General features: G+C 36.8%; 1 protein-coding gene and 1 long non-coding RNA gene across 4 annotated transcripts in view; one reads left to right on the forward strand and one right to left on the reverse strand.

Annotated features, from left to right (window-relative positions):
• Window positions 1-24,055, forward strand: part of RASA2 (RAS p21 protein activator 2) — a 46,867-nt gene that overhangs the window by 19,206 nt on the left and 3,606 nt on the right. Inside the window, exons 6-22 of one of the 3 annotated variants that reach the window (XM_048314289.1) lie at window positions 5,595-5,678; window positions 7,473-7,545; window positions 8,821-8,897; window positions 10,257-10,355; window positions 12,467-12,623; window positions 13,789-13,937; window positions 15,237-15,351; window positions 15,801-15,875; window positions 16,545-16,668; window positions 18,051-18,157; window positions 19,370-19,456; window positions 19,561-19,638; window positions 20,111-20,184; window positions 21,212-21,318; window positions 21,606-21,688; window positions 22,526-22,734; window positions 23,482-23,585. In XM_048314289.1, coding sequence (XP_048170246.1) covers window positions 5,595-5,678; window positions 7,473-7,545; window positions 8,821-8,897; window positions 10,257-10,355; window positions 12,467-12,623; window positions 13,789-13,937; window positions 15,237-15,351; window positions 15,801-15,875; window positions 16,545-16,668; window positions 18,051-18,157; window positions 19,370-19,456; window positions 19,561-19,638; window positions 20,111-20,184; window positions 21,212-21,318; window positions 21,606-21,688; window positions 22,526-22,734; window positions 23,482-23,585 — 1,802 coding nt within the window. Of the gene's footprint in view, window positions 1-5,594; window positions 5,679-7,472; window positions 7,546-7,605; window positions 8,898-9,769; window positions 9,783-10,256; window positions 10,356-10,447; window positions 11,724-12,466; window positions 12,624-13,788; window positions 13,938-15,236; window positions 15,352-15,800; window positions 15,876-16,544; window positions 16,669-18,050; window positions 18,158-19,369; window positions 19,457-19,560; window positions 19,639-20,110; window positions 20,185-21,211; window positions 21,319-21,605; window positions 21,689-22,525; window positions 22,735-23,481; window positions 23,586-24,055 lie in introns of those variants that run through there. The other 2 variants (XM_048314290.1, XM_048314291.1) reach the window with 2 other exon arrangements.
• On the reverse strand, window positions 12,799-15,621 carry LOC125330750. Its single transcript, XR_007205698.1, has 3 exons — window positions 15,536-15,621; window positions 14,302-14,448; window positions 12,799-12,975 (listed from the first exon to the last, which is right to left on the reverse strand). It is a non-coding gene; the product is annotated as an uncharacterized LOC125330750 (long non-coding RNA).

Raw genomic sequence — 24,055 nt, forward strand, 5'->3', positions numbered from 1 at the left:
TGATCTTAAAGCATGAGGAACTTACAAAAAATACATGTGGAAGTATTAAAGAGAAAATTTAAACTCTTTAAAACTCTGCTGGTTTTGTAAATTTCCCATGATAATTAGTAAGTGATGCACTTGCTGCTACGTTTCACTAGTCACCAGGCCTCAAGAAGACATCGAATTATTGACTCCTTTAACAAAGCTGAAAGATAGAAAGGAGCAGAACTGTGATAGAGTAAAAGAGAGTCAAGAAGTGGGCAGAAATGTTTCTGTCTCTGACTCTTCTTCATCTGTTCTAAACTGGAAAATACTGGCCACAGGAAAAAAAATCACTGAAAAAAAATTTTTGAAATACAGGCTATGATACTTGCCTTTCAGGAGCAACATTTTACTTCATGTTCAAGTTAATTGTGTCTCCATGTAATGAGAGTGAGATGTTTTCAAACCTTCACCTGTGGGGTGTGCCCAGCCCCTGCCGTGGAAGGAGGCCTGCTGAGATAAAGCAATGGCATAACCTGCCAGCAGAATCCCCTTGGAAAAGGCAGCACTGTTCGGTGAGGGTGAGAGAAAGCAAGAACCATGATCCTCTGGGAGACCCTATGTAGATTCCTTGTAACCCATTGCCTTCTACCCTCTCACACCCACCCTTGTATCCCTGTAAGATCTACCCTTCTCCCCCTTTGAGTTTGGAGAACTTGTCCCTAGCCTACCCTTCGCAGGGGTGCAGAGTAATAAACCTGCCTCATGCGGAACTGCTGAACGAGCCTCTTGTCTCTCTCCTCCTAGTCCAGCCTGGGGTTTGCCCCGCAGAACAAGAGCTGAAGTCACTCTTGCTGAAATCCCTAGAGAGCTGGCAGCCTGCTGAGACAGGCCCTCCCTGCGAAGGCACCCCGGCCGCTGAGGGATCACCGCAGACCTCTGGAAGACTGTCCCTTGCGGGACGCTCTCTCTGGGTCGGTCACGGCTTCCTGGGTCTGAGCCATGGACCCCAACCTGGCTGCTATAGCCACCAGTTAAATTTTGTAGGATAAGAGAATTCTAGATACTTTTGCTGCCTTCTGTGCATAGTTAAGTTGCTAATGGATTTCTACTGTGTATTCTTGAGAGTCCAGAAGTTCTACAAAGATGAAAAATACTACCTTCAACTTTCATTACACAAGATTACACATGGTGTTTAGTGCACACGCGATAGCAAGTAGTTCAAAGGCTGTGATTTTGAGCATTATCTGGAGTCCCCTGTTACCTTGTGGCTGAACCAAAACGATGACTGGCTAGGAAATGCATTCCTGTTGTTTTGGGTCTGTAAACATGGTTGTAGAAGCTTTCTCTACTTGTCTTCTAGATGAGTTTTATGATGAAGATTGATTTAAAAACTCAATTCCAATCACTTCTTTGACATATAGCATAGTTAATCTTCCTTTGGTGAAGGACTGTCTTAGAGCTCATGTAGAGCAGGCTAAGCCCTGATTTTACACAAATTTTTTGTCTTAATTGCAAACTTCCTGTTAAGTTTCATGCAGATACGGTCACAGACTGTTTGTGAATTAAAACTTTGTTTTGTCTCTGATACTAATTGTTTCCTTTTCTAAGGTGTGAATGAGAAGGGGAAAAGGATAGTGCAAGAGTTTACTTGCTGACTCAGTATGGGCTCTTTTTTTGAAACCACAATGGCATGTATGGTAGCACGCTTCACAAATATGTGCTTGCAGCTCTTGCTGGGAGTCCCTAAGAACAAGTTTGCATGACCATTGTTTGCATATTTGCTGCTTCTGAAATAGATGATACTTGAACAGCTTCTTGCCAAATTAGGCAGTTGGGTGGTAGCACCTGCCTTCTCTGGGATTAACAGCCCTTCAGCTCTGAAAGAAGGTTTTGTGTATTTACAGTGTGAATACTTCAAAGCCCAGAAATGGTTTATTACAGCCAGGTTTTGACTTCATTGCAACCGCTTTTCTAAATAAATTATACATCATGTGCTCTTAAATTGACCTGTCAGTTTGTTACTGTCCTGTTTATACCTCATCTGCTTGCATGAAGTTGTTCTAGGGAGCATAGCAATTTTTATGAAGTGCACATACAGATCCTAATGGCTGCAGTTAGGGAGTGTCTGTCCTTGGAGAACTTCAGTTGATTTGAATGGTGGAGATAGAGTCACTCAGTCATTAGGGGGTTTATTGTGGGCTGGGTCTTTTTAAGGACGTATTTTCATCTTACAAGATGAATATATGCCATTTGTATCTGAAAGGCTCTCATTTCCTGTGTGAAACTGCTCTTGCACAACAAACTACTGAGATGAGAATTAATGTAAACTGAATCATATCTTAGACTCTACTGGAACAGAGCAGTAGTTGGAGAAAAGACCCGAAGTTCTTCTGTTGTCTGTTGCGTAGACTTTACATAAGGGTATAGTAGTCTAAAATATAAAATAAAAGGCTTTTAAGTTCCTGTCTACTTCTTCAAACTCTGTGCATTTATGCCTTTTGAATGACAACTGGCTAGCTAGGTAGATGAAATTATTTGTCAAAGCTGAAATATTTTTATTGTATGTTAGAAATGTATTTATTATGGTTGTCAGAATAGGAGTGTATATATAGTGTTATTTTCTTTTTTGATTGGTCAGAATGTTTGGCATTTTGTTGGTGGTGGTTTTGATGGGATTTCTTGGTTGTTGTTTTCCTGTTTAAAGGAGACTGGAGTTCTAGCACTTTGCCTGATTCTTCGAGGAAAAGGCAGTATTACTGTGCAATTTGCTGACTGGCAAACTTAGTGAGGTTTTTTCCATTCCATTCATTTCCATTCCAACTTTTCCATTTCTGTTAAGTCTACTATAGTTTAGCCACTTCAGACATCTTCAGAATTTTTAAACATGTTTACTGGAGGCCGTTTGTTTAGTAGCTTAGAAGTATCGGTAATGATTCAGTGTGGTGTGCTCAGTCCCTGGGGAGGAACAATCTGGCCCGGTAGTGCTGAGTCGATTTAATGGCTTCCTATCCCTAATGGCTGCTTGCCTTTGGAGCTTGGGAGGGCTCCTGCCTGATGAGGGTAATTCAGTTTGCCAAACTGACAACTGGCTTGAAACCTAAAAGCTTCCTGTGAGGGTGGTAAACAGAAGCAGCAGTTAGCTGACTTGGCTGTGCTGTCACATACTGTGTCTAAAGCAGACTCCAGGCAGTCCCTGCAGACTGAAGGGATGGATATGACTGGCAAGCTTGGAGTGAGAGATGGAAGGGGAGGAGGTGAGGTAAATTTGGAACAAATTTTTGTGCGTCATAGGTGTGGAAGAGAAAGATTTTGAGGTATTAGGAGCTGATGGTCAGGGGAGATGTTGGACCAGGGCAGGCTGTCTAAGCTAGGCAGACCATACTTGCTGGCAGCAGAACTGGGACTTGGGCAGGAGGTAAAAAGGGAATGCTAGAGCTGTCTCCACAGGGAGACCAGCTGGAGCATGAAATCAACTTGAAGTGACAGATCCATATGATGAATCCAGAGATCTTAGTTCTGCTGCAAGGCTGTGAAGTTGTCAGTAAAATGTTTTTCAACTCACAGGAAATCACAAACAAGCCTTTCTTTAGTTTGTGCGTGTTGTGGTCAAGAGAACAGAACAAGCTGTTTGTATTACTAAAAGTCCCACAGACTCATACCTGTTTGCTTCAGAAATCCAGGAGCTTGGTGAACATGTCAAAGACTGTAAGAAGAGAAATGGTGGTGTTCTTGTTAAAACAGTTGAATTCTCTTTAGATAAGGTTGACTGATCCATCTGCTATGAAGTTCCTATGAGATTCAAGTTGCAGCTGGTTTATAGGTACGCTCAGCACTCACACCTGAAACTGCAAAGCCCGAGGAGCTGCAGAGTGTTTTGTGCTACAGGATGCCCATCAGTCTGAAAAAATCAAGTCCTGCCTCAGATCAGAGACCCCAAATGACTGAAAAGTCTAGACAGTTTATTTTTGTTGCCACTCTTCAGTGCCACGTGTGTGTTGGAGGAGGAATCAATTAATGCTTATGAAACAACTAGATGTTTCAAGAACCCATTTAAATGGCGGGTTTGAAATCACTGTAGGGCTCATTGTGATTCAAAAATTATTGAAATGCTGAAAGCCACGTGCTTGATAACTGGAAGAAAAATAACAAATGATTGTGCAGTGGTTCAGCACTAAATGTTCCCTGAACTGGCTAAGACAGAGGGACTTTTGGGGGGGAAAATACCATCTGGTTTATAATTGTGCATACTCCAAAGAGGGTGGAGTTTTGAGGCAGCACAGGAGTGTTAGTGTCTTGTTTCCACACTTGTGTTTGAATTTGCAGCTCCTGTTATTCTTTTAACACCATTTTTCTGTGTAACAGTACATAAAGCATTTATTTAAAAATGTGTGCAGCTACATAACTTTAATTTGATCTTCACAACTTATTATTCCACATTATGATATTAGAACATTTACTTAATTGTTCATATGAATTTACAGAAGTCTATTTTCTCCTTAAGTTGCCTAGGTTTTGGATTTTATTCAAACTAGCAAATATGACAACTGAAACTTTATTGCATTAATTTAGTTAAATTCCTGCAATACAGCTAAAAAAATAAATTATTTTAAAGAAAATGGGAATATAACATTCAGATCTTATTTGTGTTTTGTTTATGAAATTTTGTAATTTGCTGAATATTTCTGGACTTAAATTACAGTGTGCATGGTTACATTAGAGCATCATTTTGCTAGAAAGTCTGGTTTCTGCTATGAATTTACAAACTCTGCTGCTTTACTTTTGCTGTTCCAGCTGCTTTTTGTTAATGCTCATATGTGGGCAGCATCTAAAGGTTAGGCAGCTTGCTGACCCAGCTCTGTGCTGCTGCTGTGGTGATTCAAAGATTGCAAGACTTCAGAAAGGGTCCAGAAAAGGTTTCTCTGTCTCCACAAGCATTAATTGCCAACCATCCTGTCCCTTTTGCATCAGGACTGGTGAACAGTGTGCCTGTGTACCTGTTAAACATCACCTTACCACTTACTGTATGAATTACGGAAGAAAACAGTATTTTTAAAAGGGCCATTTAACCCTGAACATGGGCTGTTGTGAAAAGAGTTTGGAAATAAACCTTAAGCACTATTTCAAAGGTAGAGCTAGAACTATACACTGTAATGGTTTTGGATGCTTAATTTTAAATATAATTTCAGGATTTAACTTTGCATTTCTTAGCATAACTCAGAATGTAGCTTATCCAAAATTAAATATTTCAATCCATTTTAATGCCTTCCAGATGCAGCTGCTGTCATTCGATGTGGCCAGATAACTTTTTGTAGGCCTTGAGAAATCAAATTTAAAAGTTAAAGAAATCTGCAGTTTCTCCTAACATAGTAGTTCATTTTACTTATGATTTTGTCTTTCATGTGCGATACTGGAATGTCTTTATCAAAGCGATTCCAAGAGTTTCATTCTCACAGAGCCCCCTAAGTCTTACTGTACACTTGAGTATTATTTTGTATTACCATCTATCTTTGTGTAATACAGCAGAACATCAAAAAAAAAAAGTTTTGAAAAAGAAAGCATTGCTTAGGTTTTATTTTTTTAAGCCAAATATTTGCTTCACTGATCTATTGTTTGCCTTTTCCCTGTAGCATAAAGGAGTGTCATGGGTTGCCTCTTATAAACGGACAGAATTGTGATCCTTATGCAACAGTATCTCTTGTGGGGCCTTCCAGGTAACATTTTAGTATAAAATGAATAAATCTAAAAGTGCTGTGATGTTGAATTGGAAAAGAAAGTCACAGGTTTTAAGCAAAATCTTTAAAACGCAGGAAAATCTTCCAGTGCTTTCATGTGTATATCACATCTCCATGGATACTGTTCTCTCCCCTGCCCTGCCATACTCTCAAGACTGGGATGGTGTTTGGTCTGTCTGAATTGCCTGCACTTGTCAAGAACCACTTGTGACTCAGTTCTTTCCTGTGTTTTGTACTGGACTCTTGATTTCTGCACTGTGCTTCCTGTTAATCTATGTGAAATTCTTGTATGCCATGATACAGTCAATTGCTCACTCAACCTTCCTCTCTTCTCCATTTTTCTTAATGTGTGGGTTTCTTTGCAGCAAATGTGTAGTAACTGGGAGGAGACGAGAGAGTCGAGGTTCTGGAACACCTTCACGATGCTGTGTTCAGAATCCCCACAGCTCAAATGTCTCCCTGTTTTTGATCAGTAATCCTCAATAACTGTTGGGTTCTTTCATTTAAGAAAAATCCTGCATCCCACACATTCACTGTGTGCAAGTCCCTGCCCAATAAGGAGGATAAGTTTCAGTTGCTTCTTTTTTGCCACATCAGACCCTCTCCTTTCTCCAGTGCTGAGGAATTGTCTTTGTGAGCATAATATCAGGACGTCTTGGCTTGGCTTAAAGACTTCGGAAGGATTGTCCCCGAGTAAGCTTTCCATGGGGCATTTTTTCCCTCCTTTGTAATAAATGATCACATTTTTAGGTTCGGCTTGTGGGGGTTTTTTTGTTTGTTTTGTTTGTTTGTTTGGGTTTTTTCTAAGAGGACTAGGGATGCTCACCCATTATACTTAGGAATCATGGGGCCAAATGGCAAAGAAGGTAAATGGACTTACATTTTCTGTTTGAGTCCTGTGATATGGATGTAAGTGGGAGAATGTTGGTCCCACAGAATATTTACCCTGTTAGTATGGGAATATATGTGCACATCTGACAGGAATTCCTGGTTAAGATTTTCCAATCTTACGCATGTGTGACTCATGTACCATGACTGGAATATTTATATGGCCACTGCCTGAAAATAGGTAGTTGATACTTTGGGCAATTTTTCTTCTCCCTTGTCTGTTTTTCCCACACATTCTATATTTCTTTCTTTTGGAAAGCTATTCTATACTACCACAGCCCTTTGCTAAATAAATAAATAAAACTATATTCCTTTATAAGATTTGTAAAATAAAAAAAAAAATCCACAAGGAAGTGGAGACAGTTGTTTTCCTTGACCCTTTGCTGCTTCATATCTAACACTAGCAGCAGTTGCTTTCATAGAAAACCTTCAGTGTCTTGGGTGGAAGCCTCTGTTTGTAAAGAAATAGTGGGTATTTCCCCAACAGAAGAGGGTGGGGAAAAACAGAAATTGCAGTTGAATAAGACAAGGAAAAGTGTGCTCATTATCTGCAGGCAGTGGTAAAGAAATTTCAATTTTAAATGCATTAGAAACTGTTGATGTATTTTAATTGATATGTGTAAGTTTTACCTGTTTGTGAAATTAAATACAAACTTTGAGCTGGATAGATGCCCGGTTAACTAGATACACCATTTAAAATTTTAGCTCTTCAAACTGTGTTGTGAAGATGAACTGATTTTAAGATTTTTCCTCATTGATCAAAGTGAATTCTAAAATAACAAAAAATGTTTTAACTTAAATGCATGGGTCCTTCTTGACTATAGAATGTCTTTATAATTGTATGTTTAAGTTGTCTATGGTAAAAATTTTACCACATTGGAACAGGAATGACCAAAAGAAGACCAAAGTAAAGAAGAAAACAAGCAATCCGCAGTTTAACGAAACATTTTATTTTGAGGTAACTTTTTGTGTGTTATTCTGCCTGTTTATCTATTGTATGCAACCCTTCAGATATTTTTAAGCAAGGTGCATAGCAGTACCTAATGCAGAAAGCTCTCTTCAAGCAAATTGAGGAGCTTTAACTGGCCTCTCAAATGTTAGTGAATGGCATACTTAAATTTCTGTCTGCCAGACAATAGCATCCCCCTTTAATTGCTGTGTGAAAAATTACTTCCTCACAAGCACATATATGAAGGTAATTCCCTGTCCTGAATCACTTTATATAATCGTCTGTTGTCATCAGGAGTTCTGAGATAACTTCAACCTAACCCGTTGACTTCTATTTAAATATTTTCAAGAAGACTGACCCAAAAAACCCAAACAACTTATTTATTTAATAAAGTAATGTAGTAATTATACCCAAAAAAGTTCATTTTATTTTTTAAAAAAAAGTTAACTTTGTTGTTATTTAGGAGTTGATTTCAATTCTGCATGAGGCAATCTGACAATAAACAAATCATGAGTTTAAATTTTCATCTGATTTGTGTCAGTAATGAAAATCAGATTTGCATTTACAGCATGCTATACTGAGAATTTGAAGGAGTACTACTATTGCATGTGCCTCAAGTGTATTATAATTTACTGTGTTTTTATAAATCCTGGTCCTGCTGTGGGACTTTAGTGAGAAATTGTTTCATACCTATGCACAGTTTCAGTGGATGGCGTGTGTCTGAAGATACTGAGTGACCTGCTCAAGATACTGAGTGTGATTTCCTAGGATGTCAGATATTAGGATAAAAATGTGATCCAAACCACTTTATGACTTAAGATTTATTGGAGTTAAATTGAGAATGCGGTCAGTCAAGAAATGAGGAAAGTGTAGATGAGAGGTTACAATTGTATTGTAACTAGGGCAAAAAGAGTGGGCTTCTTATTTGTTGTTTCTTCAAACATTTCAGAACTAACTTCAATGCTTTCATGAGGCTCATGCTAAAACAAAAATAAATTTTTGCCAGTGTCCTGTCATATTAACTTTTTTTTTTTTCTGATAGAGCTATACTGTAATTCCCTCAGATACCAGCTAGCCCTCAGTAGGTGTCACCATGAACCCTTCCTGACCCATTTTTCACCTGCTTTTCTGGCAAAAGGCAGATTGTTTGGTCAACTGACCCTTTTCCTTTGTAGAAGGAGCAGCAACTATTTACCTATGCTAGAAGCAGGGAGGGAGGGTTTTCTTTGATTTTTTGATATACATAATACAAAAAGTGTGTTAATAGGAGAAATTTGCTTGCAGGTAACCAGGTCCAGCAGTTACACCAAAAAGTCCCAGTTTCAAGTAGAAGAAGAAGATATTGAGAAACTAGAAGTCCGGTAAGTTATGTGGTTTAAAAAGTGAATTTACAGAATCATTAATAAATCATACTATTTTATCATCAAGACAATAAATACCTATTTTATCTTAGTGTAGCTCCAGAGAATTACTGATCAGACTTGTAGAAAAGATGATTCTGACATAGAAAATGTCTCTTTTTTAACTTGTATTTCTTAATGAAGATGAGTTTTTTTGTTTTGAGGTAAATAGTGGTTGAATGTATCTAGCAGCCTAAACTTGTTTCCTGTGCCTGTGAATAAAGAGGTATGAGTACCTTATATCAGATTATATTAATTTGGGCAGAATATTGGTAATAGAACTTGTACTGAAAGATACCAGCATTCCTGATCCTAGTCTTTAGTTTCAAATATAGTTGGCTGGTTTAATAAAAAAAAGAGGGAAAGGCCTCTTTTATGAGATTCTTACAATTTCCCTTGCATTTTAGAGGAACATTTATGTTTCATCTTTCCTTGTAAATGCAAATACTCATGTTCCCCTTTTGTGCTGCTTTACCCTCAGAGCAGGTCTGTCTGTATTTATGCTATGTAGTTAGAACAGCAGAGAGCCCTGTACTCAGTTTCTTTTCTTAATTGTGCTCCTGCACATACATGCACCAAATCTGCTGAATGACAGACAGTCTTCAAGGCTAGCATGTTTCCTAACAGGCATCAGAAGAAAAATTTAGCAGTTAATAGCTATTATAGAACTAACTTGGTATGTGCATTTTTAGCTATTAGCTTCATTAATTAGAACTGTGTATTTCATTATAGATGCAAATATATTTAGAAAAATAGTCATGCCCCAACAAATCTAGTTGTCTTTTGTTTTTGTTTTTGTTTTTTTTTGGTTCTTAACAACTGCTGTCTGTCAGAAATGTCAGAGAGGTAAGAAGTAATAGAACAAACCCAGGGTGCATGTCTGGGAACCTGATTCCATTTAAAGTTGTAAGCGTACGAGCTGCTGCTTGGAAAAACAAGCGCATGTGTTGGTGTGGCATTGCAGTGTGCCAGATTCTAGCAGTTAGGTAGATATTTAAGTATATTGGTAAAAAGCTCACTTGAATTAACTGAGAAGAAATGTGCACAGTTTAGGGGGTGGAGACTGTGCAGAACCCATACATTGTGCCAGTATCACTTTTATTTACCTGATGCAAGGTCTGCAAGTCTTAACTTTCACTGTTTGTTTCTTTATCTGTTAATAAGCCACTTGTTTGATTCTTCTTGATTTATTTAGAATGGAGTGAGATTTCTAACATTTGCTGCCTGCATGCATGTGGATTAGTGCTGTAAGGCAGTTATTGTAAACTTGCTTATTTCTCTGTGGGAGAAAAGAAAATGAAGCAATGTTCTTATTTTCAGGGTTGACCTATGGAATAATGGGAATCTGGTACAAGACATCTTTCTAGGAGAAATTAAAGTTCCGGTGAAGGTGTTAAAAAATGATTCCTTTCAAGCATGGTGAGAAATGGTTGTTCAGAAGTGAATTTGCTTGTGTCTTGCATGTTTTCCCTTGCAAAGGATGTTTTATTCTACCTATTCATTAAACCATGTCTTCGTGTTCTAATCTAGGTAAAACATGTTTCTAAAGTTGCCCTGCTCAATGAATTAACCTTATCAGTGGGCACATTCACCTCTTCTCTTCCCCCTGTCTGCCCACAGTCACAGAATAGTTAGTGTGTTTGAGGGGGAAGTGTGGAGAGTGAAGGAAGGGAAGATGGACTGTAACTGTCTTTTGGTCAGGTTGCTGGATTTCAGTGATCTGTGTGTGGTCTTCAGGAAACCTGGGACTTCTCAGAATTGCATCACTTTGTAATTAAATTCCTAAGTCAGATTTCCAGAATTACTGATGAAGAGTTTATTTGATCATTTAAGTATGGCTTTTTTTTCTTCCTTGGGAAGGCTCCAGAAGTATCTTCTGGAAACAATCCAACATCATTTCAGAGGAGCAGGCACAGGAGCTGGAAGGGTGAGGTATGAAGGGAGTTCAGGGAAGAAACACTTCTGCGTGGGACATCTCAACACCCTCCCTTCTGATGTTTTTGGGAGCAGGAGCCCACTTCTAGCTCCTTTACTGTCCCAAGTGCTTAGCAGCAGGAAGGGATGAGTACCAGGGATTTGAGTGCCTTCAAGTGTGTAAAATATTCTGCTTTTAGTGAACCTTTCAGTACAGGAAAAAGCACGGAAGAAGCCCTTTCATATATCCACACAGAAAACACATAGGAAGGAGGTGGGTAAATAGGAAGTAAATGTTAACGCAGGTCTTTGCCAGGAATCATTATGGCTCTGCTCCATGTACCCACCTCAGGCTCTAAGTGTCTTGGATGTATCAAAGTTGAACTCAGACTCTTGGTGTTCGAATGTGATCCTGTAGGTGTTTGTGTTGGAGTTTCTGTTTCTTGCACTGTGTATTGCAGACACAGGCTTGTTCTGCCAGTGCTCTGATCAACAGATGTATGACCATATTAACATAAAAACAGGCCTCTGGTAACAACCTGCTGAGAGAAAGATTATATCAGCATGGGCTCATTGCCAGTGTGCTGTGTTTGTGTAGCTTTTTGAATTGACCTAACTCACATCTAGTTGTCTTGAGTGTGTCTGCTAATATGCTTTGTAGGCATACCTTGCATTGAACAGCCTCATGTCGAAGTATGATCTGCTGATCAAAAACAGAAGTTCTGTCATTAAAAATAACAAATCTTTTATGGTATTGCTAATTTTCATAATATGTTTTTGAATGCAGCTGAAGTACAGCAGAGAAATTATCATTACTACTAAATATTTGGAAAATAAGCTCAAGAGTCATGCTGTTAAGGAAAGGTTCTCCTGGTAAATCAGTTTTACTTTGTTAGCATGCCTTCATGGGGCACTGCAACTGGTTATGAAAAAAAGAAGTCCGATCTCCTGGTTGTAGAAGTCCAAATATACATGATTGTAAAAGAATATTTGGAGATGGGGTTTCAGTTTGTTGGGGTCAGTGTTGAAACTACTGTGACACTACTTAAGAGCTGTTAACTTAAAAGCTTTGTGGAGCTGCACCTCCTGTTGGAATGCAGTGAAACTACAGCCAATGAATTGTTCAATGTATTTTGTATTAAAAGTAGAAAAAACCCCACTTTTTTCCTATATGTTGTTTCTCAAGAGTGGAGCCTGTTAATATTATGTGTTTTTTCTGGTCTCAGATAAGACCATTTAAATTCTTTACACTACCTGTTTCACCTGCAGTGTCCAACACCCTAAATATAACCTAGATGTAAAACATGATGGTCCAGTGTAATTTCAAACTATTCCTGCTATTCCCTGTTAACCTACAAAAAGTATATCCTATTTCATTGTTTGGAAACATATGAGAAAATAAATTTAAGTTCCATTATGTGTTAAAGATGCATTAAATGCTGCTCATTTTTCTACTTTTGAATTTCAAGGGGGGTTTTTTTGTGAATGTTTTGCCAGTTTTCAGATATAATGTATGTATACTGAAATAGTTACATGTGATACTTTGCTTTATTGTGGAATTAGTCAAATGAATGAAATAGGAATCTAATATTTTATAATTGTCCTGTTGCTTACAGGTACTTACTTCAGCCAAGAGAAAATGGAAACAAGTCTTCTAAAACTGATGATTTAGGATCACTTAGGTTAAATATCTGTTACACTGAAGATTGTGTACTTCCATCTGAATACTATGCTTCTCTAAGGAACTTGCTGCTAAAATCTTCAGATGTTCAGGTACTTTTGTTGAAAATTTCATTAAAGTGAAAAATAAAAATGAATTATGCAGTCATGAGACAATATGAATTACTCATACCTAGATAATTGGTTTTGTTTCTTTGTGGTAATTACTTCTGTCACACCCAGACGAACAGCTACTAGAGCTTTTGCTTCTGCTCCAAAGTACCAGGATTTTCTTCTTATTTTAGAAGTATCAGTAGAGACAGTGAAATAACCTGTGCTCTGTGCCTGGAGGAGATGAAATACTTTCTTTTCATTGGTTGCTTTTTTCAACATAGTATTTCTCCATTGGCCTCTATTGGCTTCTTGGATTTAGAGGTTTTCGAGGGACACTGATCCATTATTGGCACTGAAGGGAACATAATTAACAAAAAAGATCTACTTCAGAGCTGATTTCAAATTGTTTCTGCCTTCTCCAGGATGTTAATCAGCATGACTGGATTTCTCACGTGCATGTGGTGATAAAGAGGGAAGTGTGGTAGATGCTTTGCATGATATTGGGACAGGAACCAAATTGTAGTAACCAGGCTTTATATTCTTAGGTCTTTTACAGCTTTTCATCAATTCAATGTTAGTGAAGTATTGACAGAGGAGAAGAAAGATAGAGGAAGCAGATGTGACTAAAGTTTTGCTGGCCCATAATCAAATAAAAACTGCTTCGCTGGAATTCAGGAATAGCTGAGTATATAGGTAGCAGCAGTCAGCAGCTGTCTTTCCTACTTAAAATAATTTAGTTTTTGTCTTGGAATTCGCAACTGTACAGTGGCAGCAAACACTTTAGAAGGGTGAGAACTTAATTTTAATGTCCTCTGATTATAATTTTTAAAGTCCTATAAAGATATATGACATTATAGTAAAACAGTTGCTTCCTGCCTCTGACTTGGGTTTGTGACAAAGCCATAGTTTAACCCTTTAAAGAGAATGAGAAGGATGAGTAGCTACTGAATTCTATTCTTAAATGTAATTATAGAGCAGATAATACCAATTTTCACTTGGGTATCTCTGAAATGTAAGCTTTTAATTGCCATGTTACATAGCAAATACTGAAACTTTCTGTTAACAAGCGATGTCTATAGTCTCATTATATTTGATCTGTATTTTTTCAAATACACAAAGAACATTTAACTACTTTACTCAGATTTTGTATTCTCCTTTCTCACAGCCTATTTCTGCATCTGCTGCCTACATTCTGAGTGAGGTGTGTCGAGACAAGTATGATGCTGTGCTGCCTCTGGTTCGACTGTTGCTGCACCACCATAAGCTGGTTCCCTTTGTTGCAGCAGTGGCAGAACTAGATCTGAAGGACACCCAGTACGTATTTCATGTTTATTGATGTCATGCTTTCTAAAATTAATCCTAGAGTTTCACAGGGCTTCATGATACAACATGGATAAGTAAGCCCTTCGGTTTCTTTCTCTTGTTATGTAAAACTGACTAAATATATTCATCTTTTAATGCTAGTTTATAAAAACATTAATTGAAATCACTTTGAAGCTGGGAGTCAGAGTTAATGGTTCTGGGCAGTTTGGTAAAATTTTGTCTAAGAGTACATAGTTTTTGTTTTAAATGTGGTTATCTGGCCACTCTTCAAATTTTACTGGGCTTTGGATCAGAACTTACAAACTTAGATGGAACTTAATAGATGGAACATCTTTAAAATTGCTGAAAATCTTACCCTGTTTCCTTTAACATGTGGCTTAAATGAGGGCTACTCTTTTTCTGCAAAGATGCATTGTAATTAGGAATGTGGTCTGCATGCCTTACAAGTAGGAAGCACAGGAGTTTTTCCAAGTAGCAGCATATGGTCTGTGAATTTGCAGCTCTGTGGTTAGGAGAGAAATAAAGCAGATGTGAGCAGTGGCTACTGAGGTGCCAGCTCATGTCCAGTGGAGGGGTGGACGGGATTTTGTCACCACAGGACAGTTCATTTCAAAGCACTTAGTCTTGATTTAAATAATGTGAGACAGCTTAACTGTGTAGAAAGAGGTGACTCATAGAAAATAATTTTCTAAACTGCATTTTAGTACACACATTCCATTGTAATTGAACTGTAACAAAGAGAGCTTAAACTAAATCTCTCAGATTAGAAAGGTACTCTTTGCACAGGTGGCTGTCAGTTTTCTTCAACAGCTATAATGAATAAAAATGTAACCTTGGATTAAATATGTTTTGGTTTAAGTGTTTGAGTTTATTGGTGTAGTGTAGCAATGTGCTGTAGCTCCAAGATTTTTTTTTCACCATGACTACTGGAGGAGAAATGGTATATTGCTGAGGTACAACTTTCATGATTTTGGAATTTTCTCCAGTTGTTCTTTCTCGTGTTCCGTACTGCACTGTAATTTTAATTATCTAAAATTTCTTAGGCTTTTTCTTATGGCTTTATTTATGTTCCTTGGTTTGGTAATTGCTGTAATAATATTCTTCTTTATTCTCTTTCTGTTACTGAGTGCCATTGCAAGCTTGACGTATAGGTTCTGGAATTCCTGATTGAAATATATGAAAAATATTTTTAAAATAATTATTTAATAGCAAGATAGAGTATAAATTGAATTTTGTAACGAAACTTGTTGTTTTTTCCCTGTTCAAATAAAATAATTTCTTTTCTTACAGAGAAGCAAACACAGTCTTCAGAGGCAACTCATTAGCAACTCGGTGTGTGGATGAAATGATGAAAATAGTGGGGAAGCACTACCTAAAGGTTACTTTGAAACCTGTTATTGATGAGGTAGGTTATCCTACTGAAACTTCTTTGGGGACACTCAGCCCCCTGGGATATCCTTGTCTGTTGTGTAGGCATTCTTGTTTCAGCTCTGTGGTAGGAGTCACTCAGGTGGGGGAATTCTAGAGGAAACTTTAATTGAGCAATAATTGGTTAAGTTTGGTGGGAGGAGCTGCTTTTTGTTACTTACATTCCAGATGCTTCAAAATAAAGAGTCAATGACAATTATTCCAGCCTCCAACACATTGCAGAATTTCCCCATGTGATTCTTTATGTAATCAATCTGTTTGAAAAGGCACGAACAAAAGTGAGGATGAGCACTGCATGTTGTTATGGATGGTTAGAACTTATTTAGGATTTTATTCCTAAATCTAAGAATCTCGTTTTAAATGGGTACGTTTCCATACTTTCTGTCTGAAGAATTGAACTCCTATAGTTTTGTTTGTTTGTTTCAGATATGTGAGTCTCCTAAACCCTGTGAAATAGATCCTATCAAATTAAGAGAAGGGGATAACGTGGAAATTAATATGGTGAGTTGGTCTCAAAATCAGAAAGAAAAGCATTTTTAAAAGCAGCTCTTTGTAATGGAAAATGAGTAATTCATAGTAGTAACTCTGATTTCAGAGTAAACAAGAAAAAGCTGTATTTTCTTATCCCTGTTTATTTATAAATGCAGCAATGGAAAAGTCCAATGGAAAATGGGACAGAGAGGAGAAACTAAAGATGACAGTCGTTCTTATCAGTTTTTTGGGTGTTTTGATTCCTGATGTTCTGTACTCAGCATCTAGATCATAATGTACCTAACTGGAACTGCTCTAGCATTTTTCATTGATGTTTTGCTGGCTGCTTCCCTCTTACCAGAGTATGCTGACATTTAAGGCAGTAGTTGCCGTAATAAACTTAACGTTCACTTGATATACATGGGAAATGCTCCTTCCTTGTTGTCAAATTACAAAACCAGGTATTGATAGGTAGTTTATATTGCTAGGCAGTGCTTATATACTTAAAGTAAATATCATTAAACTATCTTTGAACAGTAGTAATGCCATATAAGTATTATGAAGCTTTTTAAATATGCGCTGTACTAAAATTCAGAATTGAATAGTCAGACAGTATTATGTTTGTGCTCAGGTGAAAAAAAAAAAAGGACAAACATGAATGTTCATGGTCTGAAGAAATGCCTTTTTTCACAATTGCAGGAAAATCTCCGCTATTACGTGGACAAAGTGTTCCGTGAAATAGTGCGGTCGAGTATAAGTTGTCCTACCCTAATGTGTGATGTTTTTTATTCTTTGAGGCATCTGGCTGCCAAAAGATTTCCAAGTAAGTGTTCTCTAAAAATTTCTGAAAGGGGTGTTCAGACTGAAAACTTCTGCAGTAACCTTATGGGGATTGCTAAAATTCTTGTCTTGTCCAAAGCTGTGCCCTGAACTTTGACAGTCAGGCATTTGTTTTTCTGTCAGTCTGTAAGTTATAGTGAAACCTCGTGGTCAGTCAAGAGGCATTTGTTGTTTTCTGATACAAAAATCTAGCAAGTCAGAAACTGCAAGACAACAGCAAATGAGACATCATAAAAAAAAAAAAATACAAGATAATGGAAGAAAAGCACAAGTAATACAGGAAGTGGTTTATTGGAAAGATACTTAAAATTTGTAAGAGCTGTTCTGTTTATTGCTTCTAAAGAAGCAAGATGTGAACCTGAAAATAAATTTGGCGTTTGCATCTTTACACGAACTGCCACTCTGTTTATGTTAACTAACTTCTGTGAAGTTAGCTTTAGTAGTACTATAGCTGAACTAGATATGGGTAGTTTTGAGGAGGGTGGATAATAAAAAAATACTTAATGGGTTTGTAAATATGACCAGTATTAGAACAGCTTTATTCTTTCAGAATGGTTTTAATATAGGAATAATGTAGTGGATCTGAAATACTCATACTTCAGTCAATTAAAATCTGAAATGTCCTGTAATAAGCTACAGGTGAAGAATGTGCTTCTCATAATGTGGAACATTTCTCTGATTCATGTTTGTCACTGAAACTGAGCCATAATTTGCTTTAGTTTAGACAGTCCTTTCAGAAAAGCTGACTTACCAGATCAGATTGATCATTAGAGTAAGAATGTGATCTCACTGTATTTCCCAGTTTAAAAGTGTAAATATACCCAAAATATTAAATTATAAAATCCTCATTTACATAATCAAAATTATATAATACTGTGGGCTTATGGTGCAACTCAGAATTTCAATTATATTTGTTCCTATGTGTTGACTGTATTTGTCATGCAAAATTAATGTGTTTGAATTATCAGTGAGGAGCTTTCCAGGTGAGTAAATCCAATAGCCCCAGTGTTTAGAGGCAGCTGCTGCAGTGTTTTATCTCTGGGTGCAGCATCCGGCCAAACCTAATCAACTGTGTATGTAAATGCTTGCAATCATCTCATTATTCCTCCCAGTGGAGCTGATGAGCCAGTTGTATGGGAAGAGAACTTCTTTTCAGAGAAATAAGCAATAAACATGCCACTAGAAGTAGGACATTTCTTACCATGACCACCTTTCTCATTTCATGCACTTCATTGATTTTTCTGTTCTATTTTAAGCTATAAATGTCTTCTCTGATGTTATCTTCCTAAGGATTTTTATGTTAACTGTCTTCATGATTTCCTGTTAAGTTCAGTGCATGTTACATTTCATGGTTTTTCTCTGCAGATGACCCTCATGTACAGTATTCTGCAGTGAGCAGCTTTGTGTTTCTTCGTTTCTTTGCTGTAGCCGTAGTCTCACCTCATACTTTTCATTTACGACCTCACCATCCAGTAAGTCTTGTGAAGCTTTGTTCTGTTTTGTTCATACCGTCAGATCTGTTGGTGTGGGAAGGCATAAGTTACTGTCAGTGGGGTATGTAACTGGGAAATGACTAAATGTCTCTAGGTTCAGTTTCCAAAGGAAATAAGATATTTGCAATTCTTTAAGCATCAGGTATTTCAGTCTTTATGGGGTGTTCTCAAATGATGTGGAAGTGCTTTCAATATTAGAGATGCTGTGCCTTTTTTTGAAATGTGCTTCTTGGGTAAAATAGCAACATGACTGAGGGTCCTTTAAGGTATAGGCCTAAATTGACTTGTTTGTTTCTACCAAGGAAATTAAACATCCCGATGTCACTTCTACATTTATTGCCATTTGTGGCTTAAGCAGAGGTTGTGGAGTTATGCAGTAATTGGTTGGTGTATTTATTCTCGACTCCACTAGTTGCAGTGGATTGACAAATTTTCCATTATTAGTTGTCAAGTAGATACACATTACAAAAATATTTCAAAGACAGGAATATGGAGATTAAAAAACCTGTATTATTTTTCACATTAAAACCAGAAAATGTATGAAATCTGCTGCTCCAGAAGTTATTATTGTCTAATTCTATCTACTTAGGTGTGTTGTGCCTTCAAAAGAAAAAAAAATACACTTGCTCAAATTCATTCCTTTAACATTATCCAGTTTTTTGAGTAAAAAAAAAAGTACAGGATTTTAACACTTGAGAGTTAAACATCTTAAAGGGAACAGCGAGGCCACTTTTGTAGGCTGTGTTTCTAATCCTGTACTAAAATGCAAGCAGTGAGGTAGCAAACAAATAGAATAAAAGCCTTAAAGTTTTAAAGTTCACTTTGTATTATGAAAATTTATACCATTTGTCCAGCAGTAGTTCATTAGGTTTATTGTTCAGAAGTTAGTTAGATGTGTAGTAATGATTACAGGATTCAAGGGTTTCAGGTGTTTTATAGGTAAGAATATTTTCCCAGTACTACTATTAAATCCTGGTGGTAGTGACTAAAATACTAAATACTGTGCAGTAACTAATAAACTAAGTGTATTTCATATGCATTTTTTTCTTTCGGGGCAAAGAAAAGGAATGAAGATGTACCAGATTTACTACATTGTGTAACATAATAACTTTCTTGACATTTTAATTTTTAAATCAGTTTTTCCTGGACCTGTGAAAAAATATGACTTCTGAATTTTTTTCATTGTTTTAGGATGCACAGACTTCTAGAACATTAACTCTTATATCAAAAGCCATCCAGACCCTGGGGAGTTGGGGAAGTTTGACCAAAAGCAAACTTGTAAGGCTATTAAAATTCTTTCTCATTTCATAGACATGATGAATATTCTGTTTATTGAAAGTTTATATAAAAGTTTATTTATGTCAATATACTTTTCCTTTCAGTCAAGTTTCAAGGAGACATTTATGTGTGAGTTTTTCAAAACATTTCAAGAAGAAAAATTTACTGAATCTGTTAAAAAGGTACCTTTCAACTTTATTTTTTTATTGTTGGTGTATCTGAGCAGTCTTCATTATTAGAAGGTGGTGGTTTTGTTCAGTTTTCTACTAGAGAGAAAAAAAAAAGTAGTGGTCTGTTTCAGACATTAAAAAAAACCCCAAACCAAAAAAACAACATAGCAAATCAATACAGTCAAATACAGAAGAGTTATACATAGTGAACTTAAGCTAATTTAGTTTAAAACTTCAAGTATACATTTTTTGAAAGAGACTTTATTGGATTTCTGTTTAGGAACTCATTAAAGAAAATGTGTGTGAGTGCTGGGCATCCCTTGTTACATTGTTCCAAGGCCCTGCAGTATGTGTTCAGATGTTGCATAACATAACTGTTCTGTTCTAGGAGAAATTATACATTTATATTTTCAGAATAGCTTTTCCGTTTTCTTGTGTTTCTAAATAGTGTGTATTTGTATTGCCTGTGGTTTTTTTCCTTAAGTTCCTAGATGATGTTTCCTCTACCGAGATTAAAGAGCCCAGTGGCGTGAGCGAGCCAGTACATCTAAAAGAAGGGTGAATATATTTTGAATTTATATTGTGCATAACAGAATTGACTTCAGTGTTTTTTCATTAATGCCAGATTCAGATTAATGCATATTAAAATGTCTGATATACTTTAGAAATTGTATTTGTAATTTAGAGAATTCTTAGGTTGCAGAATTAGTTTAAAAGAACAGATGCCAGCTCTAATACTTTAAATGCTTTTTTAAATACTTTAAAAAGTAATTAAAAGTAGCTGAATACCTATTGAAGACTGACTGCATTACTGTCACAGTTCAGCGTGTGCTCTGTGATGGTTTTTGAGGATTGTGAAAGTGTATGTTAAAAGAACGTTATTAATTTAGAATTATTCTACATGCTGTATAAGCCCAGCCAGCTAAATGTTCTGCTTTTAAAGTTAGATAAATAACTATTCTGTAATTGAAGTATTTAATATTTAGTGATAGAATGCTGTTAAATAAATTGAGGCGAAAGTCACTCTTCCTAAGAAATGAACTGTCTTTTTTGTGATGTTGATCCAGAATAGGTGATGATTCAACATTCATGGGGAAAAAATATTTAAATTTATTTGAGAAGCAGGTTTATAAGAAGAAAAGGCTTTTCTGTGAAACAGGCATCCAAATTTAAAAAAACCAAGAAACATATCTCTTATTAAGATACTGAATAGACATGAAGGAGGAAACTGTAGTGGACTCAACACTATTATAGTAGTAAATTGATGGATGTTGTTAAAAATTTGGAATTCTGGATCTGAATAAGTTAAGTATCCCCTCCAAATTTACTGCCACAAGCACCAGTCTGGACTGTGTGTTTTTCAAACTCCTTTCCTGTTTTTGGAACCTGGTACATGATCACCATCTCGGGAGGTAATCTTGAAGACCTGTTTTGAACAAGTAGTAGATTTTTTTTTTTTTAAATGTACAGTGAAGTAGATCTTTATGTGGCTGCATGATGAACAATAATGTCTTATCTCAATAAATGCTTTTGAAAGCTCTTCAGAATACTAAGGGTTGCATTCCGTTTGATGCTCTCTTTACAGAGAAATGTACAAAAGAGCTCAGGGAAGGACTCGGATTGGTAAGAAGAATTTCAAGAAGCGGTGGTTCTGTCTAACAACTAGAGAATTCACATACCACAAACAGCAAGGTAAATAATGTTTATTTTACATTTATTTTTAATTCTCAGTATTTTCTAAGTGTTTGTATATTTTTTTGTGCTTTTAAAAGTGTGTAATTTTTTTTCCTTACCTGAAATACCTCTGATGTACTTTAGTTACTTTTGTCTTGATTAATCGAGGCTTCTGTCTGATTCATGCCTATTTTTTCAATGATAAAAATGCATATTTTGAGAGCATGAACTGCAGTGTCAGTGCCCTGAGATCATAAAACAGTTCTTAAAGATTGCTTCACTCCTCTGTTTACAATTTTTTACAGATAAAGAACCAATTTTCACAATTCCCATCAAAAACATCCTTGCAGTGGAGAAACTTGATGAGAGCTCCTTCAACAAGAAAAATGTGGGTCAAAAGATAGTTTATATGTGATTCTTGATGTGTTCTTTAAATAAAAGAATGTAACTAGCTTACAGAGTTGATGAAACCCCATTACTAAACACTTCAACAAAAAGTCTTTTATGGACCAGGAATAAAAATCTGTATGCAGTATCTCCAAGTACTCTGAACATGGAAATTAACCTGGAAATTTGGATATCTGCACCAACTTTCCTGACTGATTGTGACTTTGTCCCCCTCACCAAATTTCTGGAATGAAGGTTATAACTACACGACCTTATTAGAAAGCACTTGGAATTGTATTATGTACTATGAGAAATGTATTATTACCAAACATTTATTTATTCCTTTTGATGAGAACTTCCTCATGGCCTTGTTCTGCCCTTGAACACATTGGTTATTTCAGTTCTTGTGCGAATCCAAACGTCTGAGGCAGTGATAAAAGTACAGCTGTCACTAAGGCTGAGGATGGCTAAAGGAGAGACTTCTGGGAATCTTCTGTTGCTGCCAGGATATGAAGCATGAAGGTTGTGCTTCATGGAATCTGGGGTCACACTTTAAGGATATGTGGATGAAGAGGATGGAAGATGCATCCTGTTCTAATTTATAAGGATTCTTTCTTAGATGAGGAAGTGGTGTAGACAGAACACAGGGAGCTGTTCTGGTGGGGCTTTTCTCCTCTGTGTAGTGGAAAGAGGTGAAAAGTCTGCCATTCTCTCATCTCACTTTCTGTCTTAATTTGACTTCATTGAATTGCCTGAGCACTGAAATCTATTTTGACATATTCGAAGTTGCTCAGTAACTGGATTTTTTACTCAGCAGAGTAATGTGTTTTTTCTACAGATGTTTCAAGTACTCCATGGAGAAAAGCCACTCTATATCCAAGCAAATAACTGTGTAGAAGCCAGTGAGTGGATAGAGGCTCTTTGCCGGGTAACGAGGTGCAACCAGAGGAGGCTGAGCTTTTACCACCCCTCTGCTTTCCTGAATGGGAACTGGCTCTGCTGCAAGGCCACCATGGAGAACACTGAGGGCTGTGCTCGCTGCACCGCGTAAGTCCCTTCCCAGGTGGAAAAGGGCAGGGTTCCAGGAAGTGTGTGAGTCACTCTGCAGCTTGAAAATGTGGAAGCAAGGCTTTCCCTATCTAATTTAGCAAGTGATGCCACAGAAATGTGCCATAGTGATAAGGCACAAACAACTGGATTTCACTATTAGTTTGTCTGCCACCCTGTGGAGGTAATCAATTCAGCATGGAAATCATAAATACCCAATGGCTGAGATCTTTTCATGCAAAAATTTAATTCAGATGCCAGGCTGAATGCAGAAATATGACACACCTAGATCATCTGTATAAAATAATGAAAATACTCTGCTGCAGAAAGTTCAGCCTGGAATTTCTCTCTCCTTAATGACTTTGTCTTGTTTTATACAATCACTTTTTTTTTTGAACTTCACATATGTTAAAGCAGTGCACTAAGAAAGTCAGCTAAATAATCTCAGATGTAGATTCTAACAAATCATTTGGGTTTTGTAGGTATGTTGGAAAAATTAATAACATCTTACAATGCTTTAATGTCTTTTTAGAAGCTGCTGATTTTTGAAAACAAACAAATGCTGTGATTTCTTTCAAAAAAATATCCTAACCTGGGTAGGTTATATCATTTACAGACTTAAGTTTCATGAAGCTGTCTATGAGCGATAAACATGTTAAAAGGCTATGTGTATTGAAAAAGGAACAGTTTTTACTTGCTTTCAAGAATTACTGATATTGATTACCTGTCTCTTTGCTTACCTTTTAGAGATGTTCCTGCTGATACTCAAATTGAGATTGATGGAGACAGAGAGACAGAAAGAATTTACTCACTTTTCACTGTCAACAGGTCTAAACTACAGAAGTTGGAAGGTACTCAAATGATAATTAAGAAGAATTACACTGATACTCAGTTCTAGTTCTCTAGGCCAACAACATCATTTTGAACAATTAACTGAATTTAACAATTCATCTGAAAATAATGGAAAGTAGAGAAAGAGATTGAATTTTTATCTTCTCAGTGCCCTGGTGTCTGATGTTCTTCAGGCATTTCTTTACAGTTGATATCAGGCATTGTTGTAATTGAATTTCCATATATGTAATATCTTTAATAGTTTAAACAGAGAGACTGCACCTATAGCTGATTGCTTTTCTGCCTGTGCCGTCCCTTTCCCGTCTGTGATGAATTCTATTGGACATGGTTTTGGTGCAAGAAAGCACTGAACTTCTCTTGATGTGAAGAGGAGAGAGCTGGATGCTCAAGATGCTGAACATGACTAGCAGAGAATAAGCTACAGAATTGTAAATACATTTAGTTGATACTGTCTCCTGCTTTTATCTTA

Source organism: Corvus hawaiiensis, chromosome 10 (assembly GCF_020740725.1).
Source record: "Corvus hawaiiensis isolate bCorHaw1 chromosome 10, bCorHaw1.pri.cur, whole genome shotgun sequence".
Lineage (NCBI taxonomy): Eukaryota > Metazoa > Chordata > Aves > Passeriformes > Corvidae > Corvus > Corvus hawaiiensis.